This window comes from Acomys minous (assembly GCF_964271855.1).
Source record: "Acomys minous genome assembly, chromosome: 14".
Lineage (NCBI taxonomy): Eukaryota > Metazoa > Chordata > Mammalia > Rodentia > Muridae > Acomys > Acomys minous.
The window spans coordinates 17,471,474-17,492,207 of record NC_140496.1 but is presented as its reverse complement, the minus strand read 5'-3'; the positions used below and the strand labels follow the sequence as shown (position 1 = coordinate 17,492,207).

Genomic DNA, 20,734 nt, shown 5'->3' with positions numbered 1-20,734 from the left:
ATCCTGCTTTCTGATTCCCTATGCAATGTGGATGTCCCCTTAGGCAAGGATGGCACAGCAGGACACTGCAGATCACTGAGCAGTAGGGGAGAGTATTTAGCTCAAAGAACCTCTGCACCTGTCAGCGGGTTTTGGGCCCTCTTGGTTTGGCCTTCTAGCGACTATTCGCCAGGAGCTTGTGCCTTTCCCTAGAGCCCTAACTATGTGTCCCCCATGAGAATAGGTTCACCTGGAGTCTCCAGGACGACGCAGTACTTGCCCTCGCCCACATGCACATGCGTGCGTCCCCACACACTACACTCTGCAAGTCCAACACAGACACCCCCCCCTACTCACGAGGAAGTTGGGCCGGGACACCATCACTATTTCCACCCCCAATCCAGGTGGCATCGGCACCATTTAGAAAAGGAACGGAAGGACATTTGTGCAGGAGGGTTGGTATTTATGGGTGGTCTGTGTAGTGGACAGCTCCAATGCAGCCAACTCTCCTCTCCCTCTGCTCATCTGCTGGGTACTACCCTTTCCGTCAGGTCAGATAGGATGCTCTAAGGACCACATCCGCGGCGGGCGGGCCGAGCCCAAGGCCTTGAAGGTGCAAGCCGGGGGCCCACTCCCGCCGGGGGCTGACCCGGCCCCGCCCCTGCGCCGCCCCGACCCGCGGCGGCGCCCGCGCCCGCCTGCCCCTCTCGCCCGACCAGTCTGGCAGCGACAGGGCTCGGATTTCAAAGCCCTGGTTTCTGGCGGTGAATGGGTCCGCGCCCGCCTGGCCTTTCCCACAGCCCCCTCCCACGCTCCCTCCCCGCGGCCCTCCCTCCGCCTCGCCCACGTGACGCCCGAGCTTCGGCAGCTCGGATTACCGCCGCCGCCGCTCCAGTGCCCGCGCCAAGGCTGCGCCGCGAACTGCCCGCGCCGCGCCCCCAGCCCCACCGAACCATGGCCCGTGCCGCCTGCCCTCGGCCCACAACCCCGGAGCGCGGTCCAGCCGGCCGCTGAGAGCGCGGCCCTGAGGCAGGAGCCCAGGCGCAGCCCGGGAGCATTGATCCGGCCCCTCCCCTGCGCGGCTCCCCGCGCCCCTTGCGCGCCCTGCTGCCGCGCGCCCGGCCCCAGCATGGAGACGGCAGAGAAGGAGTGCGGCGCCTTGGGCGGGCTCTTCCAGGCCATCGTCAACGACATGAAGGTACCCCGGGTCCCCTCTGGTGGACGCGTGGCGGGCAGCGGTGTCCTGCTGTGGCCGTGCAGTGTGTGTGTGTGTGTGTGTGTGTGTGTGTGTGTGTGTGTGTGTGTGTGTTCTTGTCTGAGCCTGTCCTGCTGCGCCCGCCTTGTGCCCAGGTTGAGGGGGAGGGTTGTCGCAGATTGGGGTGTCCGTGAGGTCGGCCCATAAGATCCTGACCCAAGGCTGAGCACTCTATCAGCTCGCTCTTCTCGGCGCCCCAGACCCCTAAACTATGAATTGGGTTTGTCTCTAGGACCAACCTTTAAGGCCCTTTAACGGATCCAAGGTCTCTCCGGCCTCCGCCCCCTTCCACCACCATACCCCCCCACACACACATACCCCGACGCCCCGAAGCCCAGACAATGCTGTCACCGCCAAGGCAGGAAAAAATAATAAAGCAAAGAACCGTTAACTCTTTCCCCGCCAGCCTTGGGCAGCCGAGAGGACGCAGCCCCACCCACCCACCCACCCCCCACACACAACCCACCACACACACACAACCCCCACACACAACCCGAACAACCTCAGCAAGCTCCAGTACTCGAGTGGGGTCATCCGTGCAGCCCAAGGATAGGACTGAATCCACCTTGGGAGGAGACAGGGAGAAGGCTGTGTGTTAAACAGCCCCCACTTCCTGATCACTCAAGGTCAGACTAAGCAGGTGCCCCTTTCAGATGGGGAAACTGAGGCCTGGGAATGGCTCAAGGTCATCAAGGAGATCATTGGATCCTGCTTCTGACTTCAGCCTTTATTATCTATTTGGCAATTAACTGAATTCTTCCCTCACCCCAAAAGAGGCCAGTTTTTGACAGGACTACTCCAAACTGAGTAGGCAGGGAGAGCCCTGGGGAGGGGGGGGGGGGGGAGAGGCCAGAGCCAGTGTTCCTTCCTTAGCCTAGGAACAGGATGGCAGACAGGGAAGGTACTACTAGGTCCTGCACAGCAACTCCTGAGCCCCCCCCCCCCCATCTAGGCCCACACTCATCAAGAACAAGCCAGAATCCTGCTAGACCCTGGGCGGGGGGGGGGGGGGGGGGAGGGGGCAGGGGGGCGGCTACAGAACCTACAGACAGGTGCACCCTACCCAAGGGTTCCAGGCAAGTGATTTAGGAAGGTGGTGACTTGCAGAGATTGGGACTTCCCTCCTGGAGCTGCCAAGGTAACATCCTCAGTGAGAAGAGGCATCTTCCAGATACTTGCCCCTAAAAAGAGGCCTGAAACCCCACTGGCCTGAGACTTGCCAGTCAGCAGCTTGTCGGTACCTTCCATAGTTCTGTATTTTCCCCTGGGACCCCCCCCCCCCGCCCCAATCCCTGGCAACTCCACCTAGGGGCCTCATCACTAACCCTCGGAATTCTTGGCCCACCTTGTAACCATTTTCATCTTGGTGCCAGCATCACCTTTCTGAAACTGGGTAACCCAGACCACCTCCCCTAAGCCACTCCTGGGCTGGCAGAGGGTGGAAGCCGCCCGCACCACCTCCCACTGGCAGCCACTTAGCAAACACTGCAGCAAGCAGCCGCTTCTGCCCAGAAGAGACAACAGGACTGTGTCCTCCATTTCCGCCAGTTGCAAGGAACTCCAGTGAGACACAGGTCTCAGCGAGGAGGTCAAGCTAAGAGGCAGGCAGGATTTCTAGATATGTGGAAGCAGGAAGGAGGAGGCGTTACCAAGTACTGTCACATCACATACACTATGCCCCATCAACGGCATGCATGTGACCAGGGACCCTAGCATGAGAGAGGGGACCGGCCACCCGGAGGCTGAGTGACTAGACTTTAGAGGGCTGCTTAACCAGTGGCCACCATGAAGAAGGTCAGGGAGGCTCAAATTGCCCCAAGGGGATGATTGCCAGGAAGGTCCCCACTGACACTCTCTAGAGCCACTAGAAGGCCTAACCCTAGGCTGAGGGACACCCTGAGAAGAAAGGTCCCCAGTCATATTTGCAACTATGTGGACAGAGGAGGGCACAGACTCAGAGGCTGAGGGGTCCCTGGATAACCAGCTAGTTTGCCCTGTCTTCTCTGTCTCAAGCCAGCTGAACCCAGAGATTTAAACTCTCTGGGGCAATAGGCCTAGTCGACAGAGGCAGTGGGGGCCCCCACCGAACACTGTGCTGCCCAGAAAACGGGCTCATCTTAATGCAGAGTGGGGAGTGTCACACAGACACATAGGCCCTGGCTATGGGGGAGGGCTCCTAGCAAAGAGGGAGGGGCTCCTGCCCTCTTAGCCAGTTTCAATTTGCCCACGGTAAGTGCCCCCACCCCACCCATGCACAGGCTCTGATTTTACAGCCGAAGAAATCTGAGGCTGGGTTGCACACCCAGGGTCACCCCCAAAAGCCTCTTCTGAGACCAGAGCCTGGGTTGCCCCAGACACACTCCATCTCCACCGCAGCCACCCGCATTAGCCTCATCCTGGCCACTTAAACACTTAAACACCTCCCCCACCGCTCCAGAGCCATTCCCCCACTGTCTCTCCCCTGTTCTCTCAGGCCTTGTCACCTCCCCACATAGAAGTGTATGTAGGTGCTCCTCACTCTGCTCCCCTGAAAATAGGATCCCTTTATCCTGATGTGACAGATAGAAGATCAGTTAACCTCACTGTGCCTCTAGTTCCCCATCAAGAAAATGGGGTGATAACGGGCGTCACTCAGGATTCACTCACCATGTGGTGGAAGATGCTTGAGAGCTCACTGTAAGGACTGAGGCAGCAGTTGACCCGGAACACCTGGCCTGCAAGCAGGTGCAGTTACTGTGGCTTAGAGCCTGCGCCAGGTGAAGCTGACACTGCCTGAGGCAGCTGTCATTCAGGCCTTTCCCCCTCTTTTGCCTCTGGGGTCCTTTATGAACCAGGAGGACAAGGAAGGGAGAAAAAAAAAAAAACAGGTCGTTTAAGACTGAGGTTTCCAGATTCATTTGCCCACAGTAACTGGCCCAACTGAGGGGAAACTGGGCTTGCCTCCCCAGCACCATGTCCCCCCCCACCACCACTGGAGGAGCCCTTATTCTGTGAGACTGCCCAGGAGTTGCAGAGAGGACTGAGCTTTCCCAGGAACGAGGAGAACTAACTTTGGACACCCTGCTCCTCAGTATTTTCTCTGCCAAGTGGCATTTAGGAGGTGTGAGGGTGCCCCTTCTTAAAAGACCCCCCTAGAGGCCAGTGCTTGGGTTAGCTCCTGAAGACTGCTGGGAACAATCTCCAGGGCCTTTTTATCCAGAGCTTTGTGGGTGGGGACAGCCCACCCACAGCCTCCTCTTCTTGTTCCAGCCTTGGTGCACTTCTCAAATATTTGCTTTCCCTGACACTGGTTTGGCTGGTGGGGCAGGAGGAGGGGGGGGGGGACGGTTAGGGTGCGGGTTGAGGGTCTGTGAAGTGACCCTCACTGCTCTCCCTGGAGAAGCTGGCCAAACCGACCCTGGGGTTCCAGGCAAGCACAGCCCTCCCTGAACCCTAGGACCTGAGGCTCTAGTGTCCCCTTTACCTTGGTACTGAGAAGCCTCAGCCCCAGTCAGCCTTATGTGGGACAAGGACTGGGCCATTGCTAGCCCTAGGCAATCCTTCAAAGAGCAAGGTCTCCCTCGGGCCACCCTCAGGCCAGGGCTGAATTTTGTCCTGGCCTGGCGGCTATGAAGGGAGAACATTAGTCAGAAAAGCCCCTTAATCAGACTGGACAACTCAGTCACCAGGAGCCAGACCTCCCTCCTGGGAAACCCCCTCCCAACATAGCGCCTCTGGCCAGGCTAGGATAAAGGCCACACTGTTCCCCTGGAGGGGAGAGGAGGGGTAGGAGAAAGGTGGCTCTGTTGGCCACACAAGGCCCCATTCAGCCTGGGGCCTAGTTGTCCCAGGCAGGCTGACCAGCCTGTGTAGCAGCCATGGCCTCCCCGGGCCTGTGAGCCACCAATGCTGGCCAGAGATGACTGGCCTGCCCGAAGCAGCTTCCAGACCACATTAGACCCTGTGTGCCTTTACTTGTGCCAACCTCCACCTCCCGCCACATGTGGTAGGGATATAGTGCCCTCCCCTGGGCTGAGCCCAGAGCCTTATGAGAAAGCCTCCACACATTGTGGCATGGGTGCCACCCGGTTACCAACTGCAGACAGATAAGACACGTGCCATCCTGTGTCCTGGGCACTCCTCTACCCCATAATGCCTCAGGCACCACCTCTCTGCTGGAGGTGACAGGGTCATCTCAGAAACTGTCTAGAGTTTGGACAACATGTGGGAGGCCTGTAGCCCCATCTCACAACACCTGACTTCCTTTCCCACCTCACCACAGAGCTCCTACCCCATCTGGGAGGACTTCAACTCGAAGGCTGCGAAACTCCACTCTCAGCTGAGGTGAGGCTGCGAGGGGTTGTCCAAGCCGGGGAGGGGTGAGTGGAGAAAGACGTTCTCACCTGATGACCATACGTCCCCACTGTCTACCTCCCCAGGACCACCGTGCTGGCTGCTGTGGCCTTCCTAGATGCCTTCCAGAAAGTAGCTGACATGGCCACCAACACCCGAGGTGTGGAGGGGTGTGTGGTTGGAGGTGGGGGGTGCACCCTGTGGGCCGGGAGGCTGGAAAAGGATATGGGCCGTGGGAAGGACACAAGTCCCACAATGGAGACCCTGGCTTCTGCTGTGATGGCATGGGACAGGTGAGCAGTGACCGGGAAAGCACCCTCTGGCTGTGAGCAGCCCAGTTAACCCTTCAGTGGCAGTTGGTGGTGCTATAATCCCTCATCCATGTGCCTTCCACGAGTTGTATGGGACAGGAGAATAGACCTTGGGGGCTTGGGTGCCTCTTTTCCTCCTGATTCATCTAGCAAGCGCCTGGGCTTCTGTACTCTTGAGTGATAAGAACACAGCACACGCCTCTATCCTCTGGAAGCTGCGCACACCTGGGTCCCAGTAGAACCATGCGGAAATTTTGCTGGCTTTGTCTCAGCTAAGAGAAAGGGAAGGCTCCAGGACTTGCCCCCCCCCGATGTCCCAGCCCTAGTACCAGTGGATGCAGGATTGCCGGTGCTGGGGGGTGGAGGAGGTGAGGGTGGGGGAGTGAGTGTGGACTTTGTGGAACAGCTCGCCCCCTAGTGGCCCGAGGCCGGGACTGCAGGGACCCACCACCAACCCACCCCCACCCCCAGCCAGGCCCCTTCCCATGCAGCTTGCTTCCTTGCCAGGGGCCACGCGGGACATTGGCTCAGCACTCACGCGCATGTGCATGCGCCACCGCAGCATCGAGACCAAGCTGCGGCAGTTCACCAAGTGAGTGGGCACAGCTGACCGTAATAGGTACCCTAGTACCCTAGCCTAGAGAAGCCATCCTTGCCCTAGCCCAGCCCTCTAGCCCTGAGCCACAGCTCTCTCCTCTCTCTCTCTCTCTCTCTCTCTCTCTCTCTCTCTCTCTCTCTCTCTCTCTCTCTCTCTCTCTCTCTCTCTCTCTCTCTCTCTCTCTCTCCCACAGCGCACTGCTGGAGAGTCTCATCAATCCACTGCAGGAACGCATCGAAGACTGGAAGAAGTCAGCCAACCAACTGGACAAGGACCATGCGAAAGGTAGGGTGAGGCTTTGGGGGAGAGGGGAGTCTGCACCTTTCCACGAGAACCCCTTACTATAGCTCCCCTCTCGCCCCTGCACAGAGTATAAACGAGCCAGGCATGAAATCAAGAAAAAGTCATCCGACACGCTGAAACTGCAGAAGAAAGCACGCAAAGGTAGAGCCCACAGCGCCCCCACTGAGGCCCAGCCCCTTGGGCCCCCACTCTGTAGTCTCAGTCACCCTGCCAGGGCACCTCCCGGAGCGCCATCCTGGCCAGGGGCATCCCACCCCCCAACACAGGACACTCCAACATGTCGGGGTGGGACTGAGGGAGCACCCAGCACCCCAGACTGCCCAGGCCCCTCCCCCCTCCCCAGGAGTGGCTCATCCGGCTGTCTTTCACACATTCTTTCTTTCTCTGTCTCCTCTCCTCCTCCTCCTCCTCCTCCCCCCACATCCGTCCTGTAGAGCTGCTTGGTAAGTCAAATGTCCGTCCCTCCAGCTGCTCCTTCCGTCCTTGTTGCATTTGTCTGCCTCCGCCCCCCCCCACCCCACCCCCACCCCCACTCCCCCAGCTCAGGGCCATTGGAAGGAACCTCTCCTGTCCGTGAAGGAACCAGAAAGGCGGTTGGTCCATCAAGGGAAGGGCCTGGGGCACACCTCCCCAGGTGTCCTTGGGATCCCTGGCCAGAAATGAGTCCCAACCAAGCCACTGCTGGGTCAGTCTGTCAGGCCAGGAGGGGTTCACTGGCTGGGCAGGGTACGGGGGGGGGTCATAGGCCCTGGCTGCCCCACTCCCACCAGGCCAGCCAGGTCCTTACCTGTCACCGACTCCTTTTCTCCACGTCACCCTCTCACCTCTCTCTGTCTCTCTCGCTGCTTCTTTGTGCTACTGTGTTGCTGTCCTTGTGCTGAGCTGTGTATGGCCCGTGCTGAGACATCCCTCCTGCTCCCTAGGCGCTGCCTTAGCTCTCCTGACCCCTGTACCTCATGGTGGCCAGGCCTGGAGCTAAGCTGAGCCCCTACCTACCCTGCTCTCCTTTGTCCTGCCTTCAGCCCTCCCCCACCCGCCCCTTCTCCGCCTCCCACCATCTCTTGAGGTCAGGGCTAGGATGCTGGGGCAGTGAAATCATCCCGAGTAATAGAGGCCTCCAGCTGGCCTCCCTGTGGTCTAGCCTACCCCAAAACCCCGGGTGGCTGTGCAGCTTGGTGTTGCTATGTGTGTCTGTCTGTCTGTCTGTCTGCCCCGTCTCCTCTGCCTGCTCTGGTGGGACCAGCGCCTCCACAAAAGCCTTAGAGTCTGCTCCATTGCTCCCTGGCTCCCTTGTCCCCAACCCCACAGCCAAAAACACTACCATGACAGGGGCCTGAGGCGTGGGTACAACCATCCAGGCCAGCATCCCCAGCGCGGCCTCTCCTCCCAACCCCCGCCCCGCAGGGAAAGGAGACCTGCAGCCCCAGCTGGACAGCGCGCTGCAAGACGTCAGTGACATGTACCTGCTACTGGAGGAGACAGAGAAGCAGGCCGTGCGCCGAGCGCTGATTGAAGAGCGAGGTCGATTCTGCACCTTCATCACTTTCCTTCAGCCTGTGGTGGTGGGTTCTCTTGAATGATTTGGAGTCTCCCCGGGGGGAAGGAGGGCAGGAGGCAGCCCCCAGAGTAGACCTCTTAACCTCCAGGATTGCTTCTTAGGGAATCCCAGGTGAATCCGTTCAGGGCCCTATGTACCTGGCCTGGAATGAGATCTCACGGCCTGTGACACTCCTGTGTCTAGACGTAGTTATATGAGTTACCTCAGTTGTAGAGGCCCGACCCATGTCAGCATTGGTTATCAGGGAAGGGGGAAAGAGGAGAGGCTGTCTGTTTGTCCAGAGGGGGTGGGCGGGTGTAGGGGCCTAGACACTGACTGGCTGCTTCCTCAGAACGGCGAGCTGACCATGCTGGGAGAGATCACCCACCTGCAGGGCATCATCGACGACCTGGTGGTGCTTACAGCAGAACCTCACAAGCTGCCTCCCGCCAGTGAGCAGGTGCGGCCAGCCCCGGAGTCCTCGACCAAGACCTTGAAGAGATAAATGGCCCTGCCCTTAAGTGGGGACGGTAGAGAAAAGAGGGAAGTTTTGTGGGGAGGTATCTGGGGGGGAAGAAAGCCAGATAGTATCCAACAGCGGCTGTGGGATTTCCGGGAACACCCACCCTGGGGATCAGTAAGAAGCCCGAGGTAGGGGAATGCTGCCATTGGGCTTGAGGTCCTTGGGCTCATCCGGAAGTGTAGCTCATAGTTGGGGACAGATCCGGGAGATGTCCTGCCCTGTCAGCTCTCTGAAGCGTAAGACGCTCTGCAGGTGAGGAGCCGCCTCTAGTGACCGTCCTCCTGCTTTTGTCCAGGTGATCAAAGACCTGAAGGGCTCAGACTACAGCTGGTCGTACCAGACACCACCCTCTTCGCCTAGCAGCTCCAGCTCCCGGAAGTCCAGCATGTGCAGGTGGGTGCCAGGCTCCGAGGATGGAGGGAGAGGTGACCCCCAGGAAGGTCTAGGGAAAGCCAGTAAAGGTTGCTTCAGCACCCCAGAACTCACATAGCATCTAAGCATCCAATGACTTTTCACATATAGGGGCTCTGGGCGCACACAGTGGCTCACAGGAAATGGCAGGCAGCGGGGCTTCACTGATGGGCCGAGGTTGTGTGCCAGGCACCAGAGTTTTCCTGAAATGAATCCTGACACCATGGTGTCAGGAAGGGAGGGAGCTAAGACACTTGAGTCATGATTCGGTCACTGATCCCTGCCAGGCCTCCTAGGACCATATGGTATGGAAGTAAGAAAGAGAGATCAAGCTTGGCGTGGTGGTGCAAGCCAGTAACTCCCGCCCTTGGGAAGTGGAAGCGGGAAGATCACAGGTTCAAAGCTAACCCACACTACTTGTTAAGACCCTGACCAAAAGCTAAAATTTAAAAGCTAGGTGGAACATCGGTTGTGGTAGCGCAAGCCTTTGGTCTCAGCACTTTGGAGGCAGAGGCAGGCAGATCTCTGCGAGTTCAAGGCCAGCCTGGTCTACAAAGTGAGTCCAGGACAGCCAAGGCTACACAGAGAAACCCTGTCTCAAAAAACAAAACAGAAAGAAAGAACAAAATAAAAACTCTTGTCTCAAAAAACCAAAAGGGGTACTCTGGTGCCTCATATTTGACCACGTCCCCTGGAGGGGGAAACTGGTGGCACTCAGAGGAAGGATAGCAGGCTACCAAGAAGAGACTTGATACCCTATGAGCGTATACAGGAGGAGGAAATCCCCCTCAGTCACAGTCATAGGGGAGGGGAGTAAGGGGAAAATGGGAGGGAGAGAGGAATGGGAGGATACAAGGGAAGGGATAACCATTGAGATGTAATATGAATAAATTAGTAAAATAAAATAAAACAAAAGGGAGGGAAAGAGGCGGGTGGGGTGACACATGCCTGAAATCCCAGCATCTGGTGGGGTGGAGGGGGCAGGAGTTTCAGGTTGGAGACCAGCAGAGGCTGCTATGTGAGACCCGGCCGTAATAAACAAGACTGGAAAGGGCCTAAGATCAAAACACGGCGTGATGCTTTCTGGGAATATGTGTTTGGGCTTCTGGATAAAGGACACTCCAGCCTGGTGGTTGCCTCCACAGGCACCAGCCCTGCCTTGAGTGGGCTTTTTAGGCCTTACAGAGACAGGAGCAGCTAGGAGTCTTGTTCATCCACCCTGAGGTTAGATTTGAAGAGCTCCTCATGGTTCAAGGGCCCTCGGAGAGGGAGGGCAGTGAACTCACAGCGGCTCGTAGATTAGGGAGGTTCTGTCGCAGCCACCCCTCTCCCCAGAATCCTCTCTGTCTGGGCATGGGAAGCTGGAGAGAAGTTGGGCCCAGTGATCAGTGTCTCCAAAAGGACCCACAGCCTCGGGGGGGGGGGGGGGCTCTTCAGACCTTGAGTGAGTGGCAGTGGCTGTCCCAGGAGGAAAGTGATTGCAAAAGAGAGATGTCTGGGGTGGGGCTTGGGAGACCCTAGGTCATGCCCAGGAGAAGGGCAGTCTTTACTGCCAGGAATGCTAGCCACCTAAAGGTGGGGTGCTGATGGGGATAGGACCCACCTGGCCAACAATCTCTTTTCCCAGACACTGTCATCTCACCATATGCCGGGTACTCAGCTGTGACTAGACAGCAAGCAGCAGACTGTGAGGAGGCAGTTTAGAAACCACCGGGAGTGTGTCTGTTCTCAGTTTTCAATGCCGGGTGACTCAGCTTTCCCACCGCGAGCCTAAGAACAAGCAGTCTAATAGGACTGTAGGAGGCAGAGGGAGTCCTCACATCGGGTGTATCCTGACAGGGACTCCCCGGCCCCGAGACGTGCCATCCCAGAACTCCTCGGTAGAACCTGAGCCTCGGGACCTTGTCGTCTGACACTGTCTTTTCCTTCCTTTGTCCCCCACCTCTCCTCACCCTCATCTGTCACCCTTCATCTGCACACACCTCTGTGTCTCCCTGTCTGGCTGCTGTGTCCCCCCTCCACTTCACTCCCTTAGTGCCCCCAGCAGCAGTAGCAGTGCCAAGGGTGGAGGAGCCTCGTGGCCTGGGGGTGCCCAAACATACTCACCCAGTTCCACCTGTCGCTACCGCAGCCTGGCGCAGCCAGCCGCCACCCGCCTCTCCAGCGTCTCTTCCCACGACTCTGGCTTCGTCTCCCAGGATGCCACCTACTCCAAGCCCCCTTCTCCCATGCCTCCAGACGTCACCAGCCAGGTGAGAGACCATCAGGAGGACCACGTGGGTGGGGAGCACAGGGGCCTCATGGAGACCGGTCAGGTGGCCTTCCTGCTATTTCATGTTTCTATCACTGATCGCCAACTCCGCTCTTTGAAACAGTGTATCATTGTGTTTTAGTTAGCATATACCTGGATTCTCTTGTTTATCCAAATCCAGAGTGTTTTACAAACTAGACGGATGCTCTCTGTCACTGAGCTACACCTCCAACCTTAGCCATCTGTGGATGTGGTAGTCTTGTTATTACTGTATGTGTGGGAGTGTTTTGTCTATAAGGATATCTGTGCACTATATGCATGCTGATGCATCTCCTGATGCCTGGGGAGACCAACAGACGGCATCAGATCTCCCAGAGCCGGAGTTACAGACAGCTGTGAGCTGCAACATGCTTGCTGGGAATTGAACCCGGGTCCTCTGGAAGAGCAGCCAGGGCTCTTAACCCCTGAGCCATCTCTCCAGCCCATGTGTATATGGTACTCTTTAGTCAGGGTCTTAGGTTGTAGAGACTGGCTTCATGTGTGTGTGTGTGTGTGTGTGTGTGTAGGTGTGTAGGTGTACATGTATGCAGGTGCATGTGGAGGCCAGAGGTCAACCTTGGATATTATCCCTTAGTAACTATCTACCTTTTTTTTTTTTTTTTTTTTTTTTTTGGTTTTTCGAGACAAGGTTTCTCTGTGTAGCCTTATTTTTTAAGACACAGTCTGACTTGCCTGTAACTCACAAGTAGACTAGGCCGGCTGGCTCTACATGTCTGTGCTTCCCCAGACCTGGGATTATAAACATGCATAGTCATGCTTGGCTTTTTTTTTTTTAATTGAGCAACCAGTGTTCTTAACTGCTGACCCAACTCCCAGCCCCAACATTTTTTTTAAGCAGGGGCAAGTTTTCCCTGTATATTGTAGGCTAGCCTCAAACTAGTAGCTCCCTGCTTCAGCCTCCCAGGTGCTGGGATTACAGGAATGTGCCTCCTTATCTGCCTTGTTTCATTTTAGGCTTGTAGAAAAGTTACAAATTGAATAGTCCCAAGTACCGGCACACAGTCTTACCTCAAAGTTAACACCTTATGTAACCATCCAACAATTTTTATTTATTTTACCTCCCTTTTGTGGGTGGGGTAAGGTGGGGGGTGTTTTGTTTGTTTGTTTTTTGGAAACAGTGTCTTAGTTTATGACTCAGGCAGACCCAAACACTCAATCTTGCTTTTAGTTTTTTTGTGTGTTTCTGGTTTTTTGTTTTTGTTTTTTTTGAGACAGGGTCTCCTTGTGTAGCCTTGGCTGTCCTGGACTCGCTTTGTAAACCAGGCTGGCCTCAAACTAACAGAGACCCAGCTGCCTCCTGAGTGCTGGGATTACAGGCCTGTGCCAGCATGCCTGGCTAACTCTCAACCTTCTTACCTCAGCTGCCATCGTCCTCATTGTCATCGTTAATGTTTTTTGTTTTGTTTTTCTTTCAAAATAGGGTTTCCCTGTATAACCACCCTGGCTGTCCTGAAGCTCACTTTGTAGACCAGGCTGGTCTTGAACTCACAGATAGCTGCTTGTCTCTACCTCCCAAATGCTAGGATTAAAGATGCGGACCACGGGGCGGGCGTGGTGGTGCACGCCTTTAATCCCAGCACTCGGGAGGCAGAGGCAGGCGGATCACTGTGAGTTCCGAGGCCAGCCTGGTCTACAAAGTGAGTCCAGGACAGTCAAGGCTACACAGAGAAACCCTGTCTCGAAAAACCAAAAAAAAAAAAAAAGATGCAGACCACTATGTGAAATAATTCTTTTTTATTTTTTTCCTGGTACCGAGAATGAAAGGATGCTTTGTTTTGTTCTCTCTCTCTCTCTCTCTCTCTCTCTCTCTCTCTCTCTCTCTCTCTCTCACACACACACACACACACACACACACACACACACACACACACACACTTAACTAGTTTTCTCTCTTCTTCCTTTTATCTGGTCCAGGAGACCAGAGGCCAGCACAGATAGCATTGAGTTCTCGCACCATCTAAGCTTCTCCCACATGTGATGGTCCAGGTTTCTGTCTTTCGCGACTTTGGTATTGCAGGCGTTTGATAGGCTGCCTGTCGGTTTGAGCTGGGCTGATGTCTTCCTGTTGAAGTGGGGGTGTGGCCACTATAGGATGTCATTTTGCCTCATGACAATGATGAGGTGGAGTTGGCCAGACTACCTGCTGTTCATTTCTTCTCGTAATTAACGTCTGGGTGGCACCTTGAGACTGTAGACACCCCACTCCCCATCCATCGGTCACACTCTCATTTCAGCGTCTCCCCCTGTTACGATAGCAGTTTCCCAATTCTGTCCTTCCCCACAGACACACTTAGTAACCGAAGTCCCACTGAAAATATCAGCCCGCCCCTTCTTTCCACTCATTTGCATAGACATTATTTATTTATGCCATAATGGACTTATAAATAGTTCTCTGGGTTAAAATCCATTGCCACTGAGTCTCAAGAATCTTTTACCTGATGCATACCATCCACCCATACAGAGAAGTAAATGTATCACAGTATCCCTAAGTAAGTGTGCAAGTTAACACACACAGCCAATACCAAAAACAAGACACAGCTTGATCCCAAAGTCCCTGCATTCCTCCATTGCTACTCCCCCACACTCAGAGTAATTAATTGCTGGGTGTGTGTGTGTGTGTGTGTGTGTGTGTGTGTGTGTGTGTGTGTCCGTCCATATGTGCATACATAACTTACTAGGCTGGCAGTGTAATTCAGTTGTCAAGCCCTTAAATAGCAGCATGAAGCCTTAGGTTTGATCCCAGTACCACAAAAAAGTTACATATATGATTCATACGAAGTCATATAGTATGTGTCTTGTGTGTTTGACTTCTGCTCTTGGCATTGTGTTTATGAGATACAAGAGTCATCTGTTTTATGTGGAAACAGGGGTCGTTTTCACTGACGTGTAGCATGCCGTTGGATTGCTGTGATTCGTTTGGTATTCCATGTTTTGGGGGACATTTAAATAGTTCCGTGGTGTTCTGGTTTTGTTTCTGTTGCTGTGATAACCTAGCCTCACAAAAAGCAGCTTGGAAGAGAGGGGCGTTTATCTGTTCCGTAGTCCAGATCCCAGCCCGGGGAAGCCAAGGTAGGGACTTCAGACAGCTAGTGAGGAGAGAGAAGTGGGCAGATTCGTGCTTGTTTGCTTGTGCTCAGCTTGATTCTCTACTCTAATTCAGATCAGGACCCCTGTCTAGGACGTGGTGCCACCCACAGTGGGCTGGACCGGTTAACTTACGACAGCCCTCACATACATGTGCACACGCCAATTCCATTGGGGACAGTTTCCATTGGGACTCTCTTCTCAGGTGACGCTACTGTGTCAAGTTGACAAAGCTTAACAAGGTTATAACAGTTACTGTCTGTGCAATGTCGCTATCAGCCCTGGTATTTTATAGCTTTTTTCACTTTAATCATTTTGATAGGTATACAATAGTAACATCCTGTATTCGTATTCCTTGTGATGTGGTAGAATATTTTTTTCATACCCTTCTTTTCTTTCTCTTTTTGTTTTGTTTATTCGAGACAGGGTTTCTCTGTGTAGCCTTGGCTGTCCTGGACTCCCTTTGTAGACCAGGCTGGCCTCGAACTCACAGAGGTCGGCCTGACTCTGCCCCTGCCTTCCAAGTGCTGGGATTAAAAGGCGTGCACCACCATGCCTGGTTCAGCAAGTGCTCTTAGCAGATGGGCTATATCTCCAGCCCCCTTAGTAGTATCATTGAAGGACTGGAAGTTCCTAGTTTTAAGATCAGTATAATTTTTTAAAATCCATTTAAAAATTCGTTAGTGCTTTTGCTATCCTGCTTGAAATACTGAACCATTCATAGGCTTATTATCCTGCCATCTCATTTTTCCAGCCCTTGTATTCTCCATTTTCTTTTTCTTGCTTTATTGCACTGGCAGAGATGATAACTGTTGATGCTAGTGTACATCTTTGTCTCTTCTCCAACCTTCAGAGGGGAGGCGTCAGTATGTCTGTGGCTTTTCTCTGTTGTGCTAATGAAGTTCATTATTGTTCATGGCTGGTGGTGTTTTTCCTTTTTCTGTGAACAGACACGGAACTTTCTTGCTGAGTTTTAGCACTGGGTTGTTTTGAAGTCATATTGCTGAGTGCCAATGTGTCATTAACCCCTAATCCTCGTCACTAAGGAAGCCTGGTGGTCTCAGTCAGGGATGGCGTGGAGATCCTGGCGCGGCAGGGGAGGGTGCTGACTCCAGCTCTGAGCTCAGTGCCAAAGTCGGCATCGGCCGAATGTTCCCAGGATGGCACTTGGGACTCTGTAGTCCCTTCTCCCCAGGTCATCCCATTTCTAAGAAATTAGGGACACTATCAACCTGGATGCCCAAACCAAACACGCTTCCATGTCCCCAGCGTCACTCTTGCCTTTACCACCACATAAGCTCTCAGTAGTGAATCCTAAGCCTTAAAATATGTGGCTCTTGGCCTGGGTCACGGGCAGGTCAGTGCCTGCAGGATGTGCCCCCGGATGCTGCCTTCTGTGGTGGTCATGGTGACTAACACCAAGGAGGGGAGTAGCGCATGAAGCGTTAAATCAAAACTGCCCACCGCATACCACCGCTGTGACCAGAACTCTCTTCTCCTCCCTGCCCTTGCCTGTTTGCCCTCGGGCCCTCATCTGCGACCACCGGCTCACCTCTGCGTGGCAGAAGTCCTCCAGCTCTGCGTCCTCCGAGGCCTCAGAAACCTGCCAGTCGGTTAGCGAGTGCAGTTCCCCCACCTCGGTCAGTGCCCCTGGCCCCAGTCCCATTGCCATCACCAGTTGCCCATCCCATGCCCTCCTGACCTGGGGCAGTCACCAGAGCAGGGGTAGCCAGATTCAGCAAGAAAGCTATATGTACTGGGTCCTGTCTTTGTCAAACAGCCACCAGACATTTGCTGAGATCATACCTTTCTGTCTTGGAATGCCCCGTCCCGCCCCCCGCCCCTGGGCTGGTGGGACAGAACTGTCATGGCTGCCCCACCAGATTCTGGCCATGGCTGTGATTACAAGCTAGAGGCCTCTCACAGATATGCAACCCCCCTGAGCCTCAGCCACAAAGAAGGGCCTCAGGTCCTCCTGACTTGGTCACTACACCCTGCAGGACTGGACCAAGATGGGACCCCATGAACAACCCTCAGCCACCACTCTGCAGCGGAGGAAGGATCGTGTGGAGCTTCTCCGAGAAGCTGAGCCAGGCCCTACTGGTGGAGGCACTGTGGGCTCTAGCGGAGAGGAGGTCCCACGACCCCGGATGTCCCCTGCCACCATAGCAGCCAAAGTAAGTGGACAGCTCCCCAACCGGGCCCACCTTCACTCCCAGATCAATATGAGGATGCCCAGCAGGCGGTCTTCAAGGCCCCACTCCATCCGCCTTGGCGGAGTCACCTAGAGTGCCAGAAGAGGGTGGCTGGGAGAGCGAGACTTTAATCCACCATTTTCCCACCCTCAGCACGGTGAGGAGGTGTCCCCTGCCGCCAGCGACCTGGCCATGGTGCTGACCCGTGGACTGAGCCTGGAACACCAGAAGAGCAGCCGGGACTCCCTGCAGTACTCCAGTGGCTACAGCACACAGACCACCACGCCTTCGTGCTCCGAGGACACCATCCCCTCCCAAGGTGGGCCTGAAGGGGCCCCACAGGCTGGGTGTGCTTGCTGGGCCTTCACAACCCAGGGACCCACTCCAGTGGGGACAGCTGAGATGAGCGTCATACAGAAGCAGTCTGCCTTCCCCCTCTGCGTCCCTTGAGTAGGTGTGAGGTTCAGGGAACACTTTGGCCCTGGACTCACCCCACCCTGTGTCTCCAGGCTCAGACTACGACTGCTACTCTGTGAATGGGGATGCGGACAGCGAGGGTCCCCCCGAGTTTGACAAATCATCCACCATTCCTCGGAACAGCAACATTGCCCAGAACTACCGCCGCCTGATCCAGACCAAGCGCCCAGCCTCCACTGCAGGCCTGCCCACCGCGGGGCTGCCCACAGCCATGGGGCTGCCCTCGGGTGCACCTCCTGGTGTGGCCACCATCCGACGCACGCCCTCTACCAAGCCCACCGTGCGCCGCGCCCTGTCCAGTGCTGGCCCCATCCCCATCCGCCCACCCATTGTCCCTGTGAAGACACCCACAGTGCCCGACTCCCCTGGCTATGTGGGGCCCACACGGGCAGGCAGCGAGGAGTGCGTCTTCTACACAGACGACGTGGCCTCACCTCTGGCTCCAGACCTGGCCAAAGCCTCCCCAAAGAGGCTCAGCCTGCCCAACACAGCCTGGGGCAGCCCATCCCCGGAGGCAGCTAGCTACAGCGGGCCTGCGGCTGGGCTGACCACCGAGGACGATGAAGAGCAGCAGCTGGCTGCCAACAGACACAGCCTGGTAGAGAAGCTTGGGGAGCTGGTGGCCGGTGCGCATGCCCTGGGTGAGGGCCAGTTCCCCTTCCCTACTGCCCTGTCAGCCACACCCTCGGAGGAGACACCCACCCCACCCCCTGCCGCCTCCAGTGATCCCCCAGCCGAAGACATGTTGGTGGCCATTCGGCGTGGGGTCCGGCTCCGCAGGACCGTCACCAACGACAGGTCAGCACCCCGCATCTTATGATGGTGCCACCACCCTCTCCTCCTTGTCTGGGCCCTGGCACAAGTAGGTGGCCTGATCTGTGTGAGTGGCAGCCAGCCACCCTGAGCTGAGCGGCGGCACAGCCAGAAGACACAGAACAGCGCCCAGAGTGAGGCACAGCCACTTTATAGAAAGACAACCAGGCTGCATCGCACGGGAAGTGACTTCCTTCACACCCCTCGCCAGGACAGAGCCTGTTTTTTACTTTCCTTACCTGCTCATCCTCCTCTTCCCTACAGGGCCCGGCTTCTTCCAGACCCCAGAGCCCATAACCAAGGGCTGGGCCTGCGACACGGGCCCCACCTGGCCTGGGGTCCACAACTCTATTCCTCTGGCCTCGCTGCCCTCCAAGGCCATATGCCCGGCTCCTCCCTTGAATGCTGGTTCCCTGCCTGGGCCCGGTCCTGATTCCTCTTGCCTTTGCTCTGCCTCTCCCAGGGTCCTCTCTTTTGGGGGGGCAGGGTGGCCATGGAGGGGCCAGGCACCCAATCAGCTGAGGATCTGTTTGTGTCTGGGGGTTATGGACAGTCAGATGTTGGGCGGCCAGACACGCTCCTGGGGAAAGTGAGCCTAGATGGAGGAGCTGTAGGGGCCTTGTCTCAGGGGACCCCCTGTGAGGAGCAGCTGGTGGAGGCCAGGCAGGACAACAGGGGGATGAGTCCCGAGGCCCGCAGCAGGTGTTTCAGATGTCCTGTTCTTGTCTGGATGCTCTGGGGCTACCTTGGGGTTACAGTTTCGCCCATTGCTGGGGATAAGGGCTGGAGCGTTAGACGGCATGGGGGTGGGGAGGTATTTTTTGTAATAAAATGGAGCTGACCCCAGACAAGAATTATGTACGGGGCAAGCTGGTGGTACAGGGTGTGTGTCTGAGTGCCTGAGAGACAGATGTGGGGGCCCCGTAGTGGGCTGGTGTCTAGAGAAGAGTGGAGGCAGCTCTCCCCAAACCAGGGGAAGCTGCTCTTCTCACCAGTGTCTGGAGTGTTGGTAGAATAAGGCTGGAGAGGGTAGGCCAGGGGCCTCTGGCCAGTCTGTTGTGGTCTGAAGCGAGCTGCAGGCCCAGCTTGGAGCAAGTCTTTAAAAGGTTGGTTTTGACTTTCTGTTGCCAGAGGCAACACCATCCCAAGAGAGTCTTTGCCTGGCAAGCAGAGGCCAGAGAAAGAGTGGGGCCTGCCTCTACTGTGCAGCCCAAGTCTGAGCAAGTCAAAGCACGTTAAGTAGGGCCGGAGGAGAGATTCAAGAGGTACGGGTAAAGCTGGCAGCATTCCCCCACCCCACAGGGAGTCCAGAGAACATCTGTGGGCTGCGTGGAATGGAGTTGGGGCTGCCCTGGGCCCATGGCATAGGTTCTCCCACTGCTGTGAATTGGTACCCTCACAGGGCAGCCCAGGAGGTCTGGTGAGGCAGGGATTCCTGCGTGTGGATGGAGTTGCCTCCAGGCCCCCCGAGGCTCGTAGAGAATTATCTCTAGGGTCTGAGACCTGGCTCGCCAAACTTAGTTGTCACCAGAGCCCCAAGTATAGGGTCCAGGAAAGCAAATGACCAGTGGAACCCCGGGGTGATGTTTTGGCTACACCTTCCCCATCAGGGCTGATGGAAAGGGATGCAGGATGCAGCATGGGCAGATGTGGCCCCTACACCCAGGGTGTGGCTGGGTCCTAGAGGAGGGTGGTCTGGGGATGTGCTCACTGCCATCCGGGGGCTCCAGGCCCTGATGGGGAGGGAGGGCAGGGACTTCCCAGGAAGAGGATGGGGTGGCGTGCCCACCCCCACTTTCAGCCTTCCTGTTTCCTCCAGGGCTGTACATACTCCAACCCCTTGTCTGACCCACAAGTATCCTCCCCTACTGCCACCTTCCTTTTAGTACCTACTTCTCACATAGGTCCACCCTTGGGATCCGAGCCAACCATCCTGCGTCATAGACTTTGGTTTGGGGGCTTCTTCACATACATTTTATTTTTCATTTTGTACAGCAAAATATTATTTTCAATTGTGTCTTTTGACTGAAGTAACTTTTCTGGTGCTGTTAACTTGTTCTTTTGTTTTTGTTTTTTTTAATTTATTTTGCCACCCTTCCTGGTTCCTACTCACCCTTCCCCCCCACCTCCCATCCTCCCATCCAATCAGAACCACTTTTATTCTTTTCTTTCTGTCAAGTTTTGGATAAATTTTCCCACCCACCCCCTTTTCCATCCTCCCCTTGATTTAAATAGTCACTGCTACAAGTAACAAATGCACTGTGAAGATACCAGTATTAATAAAGTGGTACTGTAGTTAACACCCCGCCTTCGCTCACCTGCGCTGCTGCCTACCCGTGGCCCCTGGCCCTTGTCATCCCAGGTGTCCCTGACACAAGTGCAGGAGCGGGAGGGGAAGCTTGGGCAGGTCCCTGGGTTGGTCTTTAAAGTGCTCCCATGGGGACTGTGGAGGAAGCCACAGGGAGGGAACAAACGTGGTCAGAGAGGCCCCTCAACACCCCAGCTCTGCTGAGCCAGTCAGGACCTAGAACTGGACAGGAAGAGCCAAGTACAAGATTGCCGACAGTAAGGCTCCGCCCACTACAGGCTCCTCCAGACCCAATAC

General features: G+C 55.8%; 1 protein-coding gene across 2 annotated transcripts; it reads left to right on the top strand.

The window, feature by feature from the left end:
• The first annotated feature begins 691 nt into the window (after nucleotides 1-691).
• On the top strand, nucleotides 692-20,429 carry MTSS2 (MTSS I-BAR domain containing 2). Of its 2 annotated transcripts, none has more exons than XM_084756666.1 (14): nucleotides 692-1,177; nucleotides 5,496-5,557; nucleotides 5,653-5,726; nucleotides 6,385-6,469; nucleotides 6,669-6,760; nucleotides 6,845-6,919; nucleotides 8,183-8,340; nucleotides 8,668-8,775; nucleotides 9,134-9,231; nucleotides 11,285-11,501; nucleotides 16,210-16,284; nucleotides 16,645-16,821; nucleotides 16,993-17,158; nucleotides 17,349-20,429. In XM_084756666.1, exons 1-14 carry the CDS (start codon nucleotides 1,109-1,111, stop codon nucleotides 18,134-18,136), a joined length of 2,244 nt encoding a protein of 747 aa, XP_084612792.1. In that variant the 5' UTR covers nucleotides 692-1,108; the 3' UTR covers nucleotides 18,137-20,429. The 2 variants fall into 2 exon arrangements, with proteins under 2 accessions (XP_084612792.1, XP_084612793.1); XM_084756667.1 differs by having other exon boundaries at nucleotides 694-1,177; nucleotides 11,381-11,501.
• The last annotated feature ends 305 nt before the right edge of the window (nucleotides 20,430-20,734 follow it).

What these genes read in the sequence shown, in the direction of transcription:
- MTSS2 (XM_084756666.1), top strand. Translation starts at nt 1,109, where the DNA reads ATGGAGACGGCAGAGAAGGAGTGCGGCGCCTTGGGCGGGCTCTTCCAG. An exon ending in CATGGCCACCAACACCCGAG is followed by an intron (nt 5,727 to 6,384) that starts GTGTGGAGGGGT and finishes CTTCCTTGCCAG; the next exon opens with GGGCCACGCGGGACATTGGC. An exon ending in GCAGAAGAAAGCACGCAAAG is followed by an intron (nt 6,920 to 8,182) that starts GTAGAGCCCACA and finishes CCCGCCCCGCAG; the next exon opens with GGAAAGGAGACCTGCAGCCC.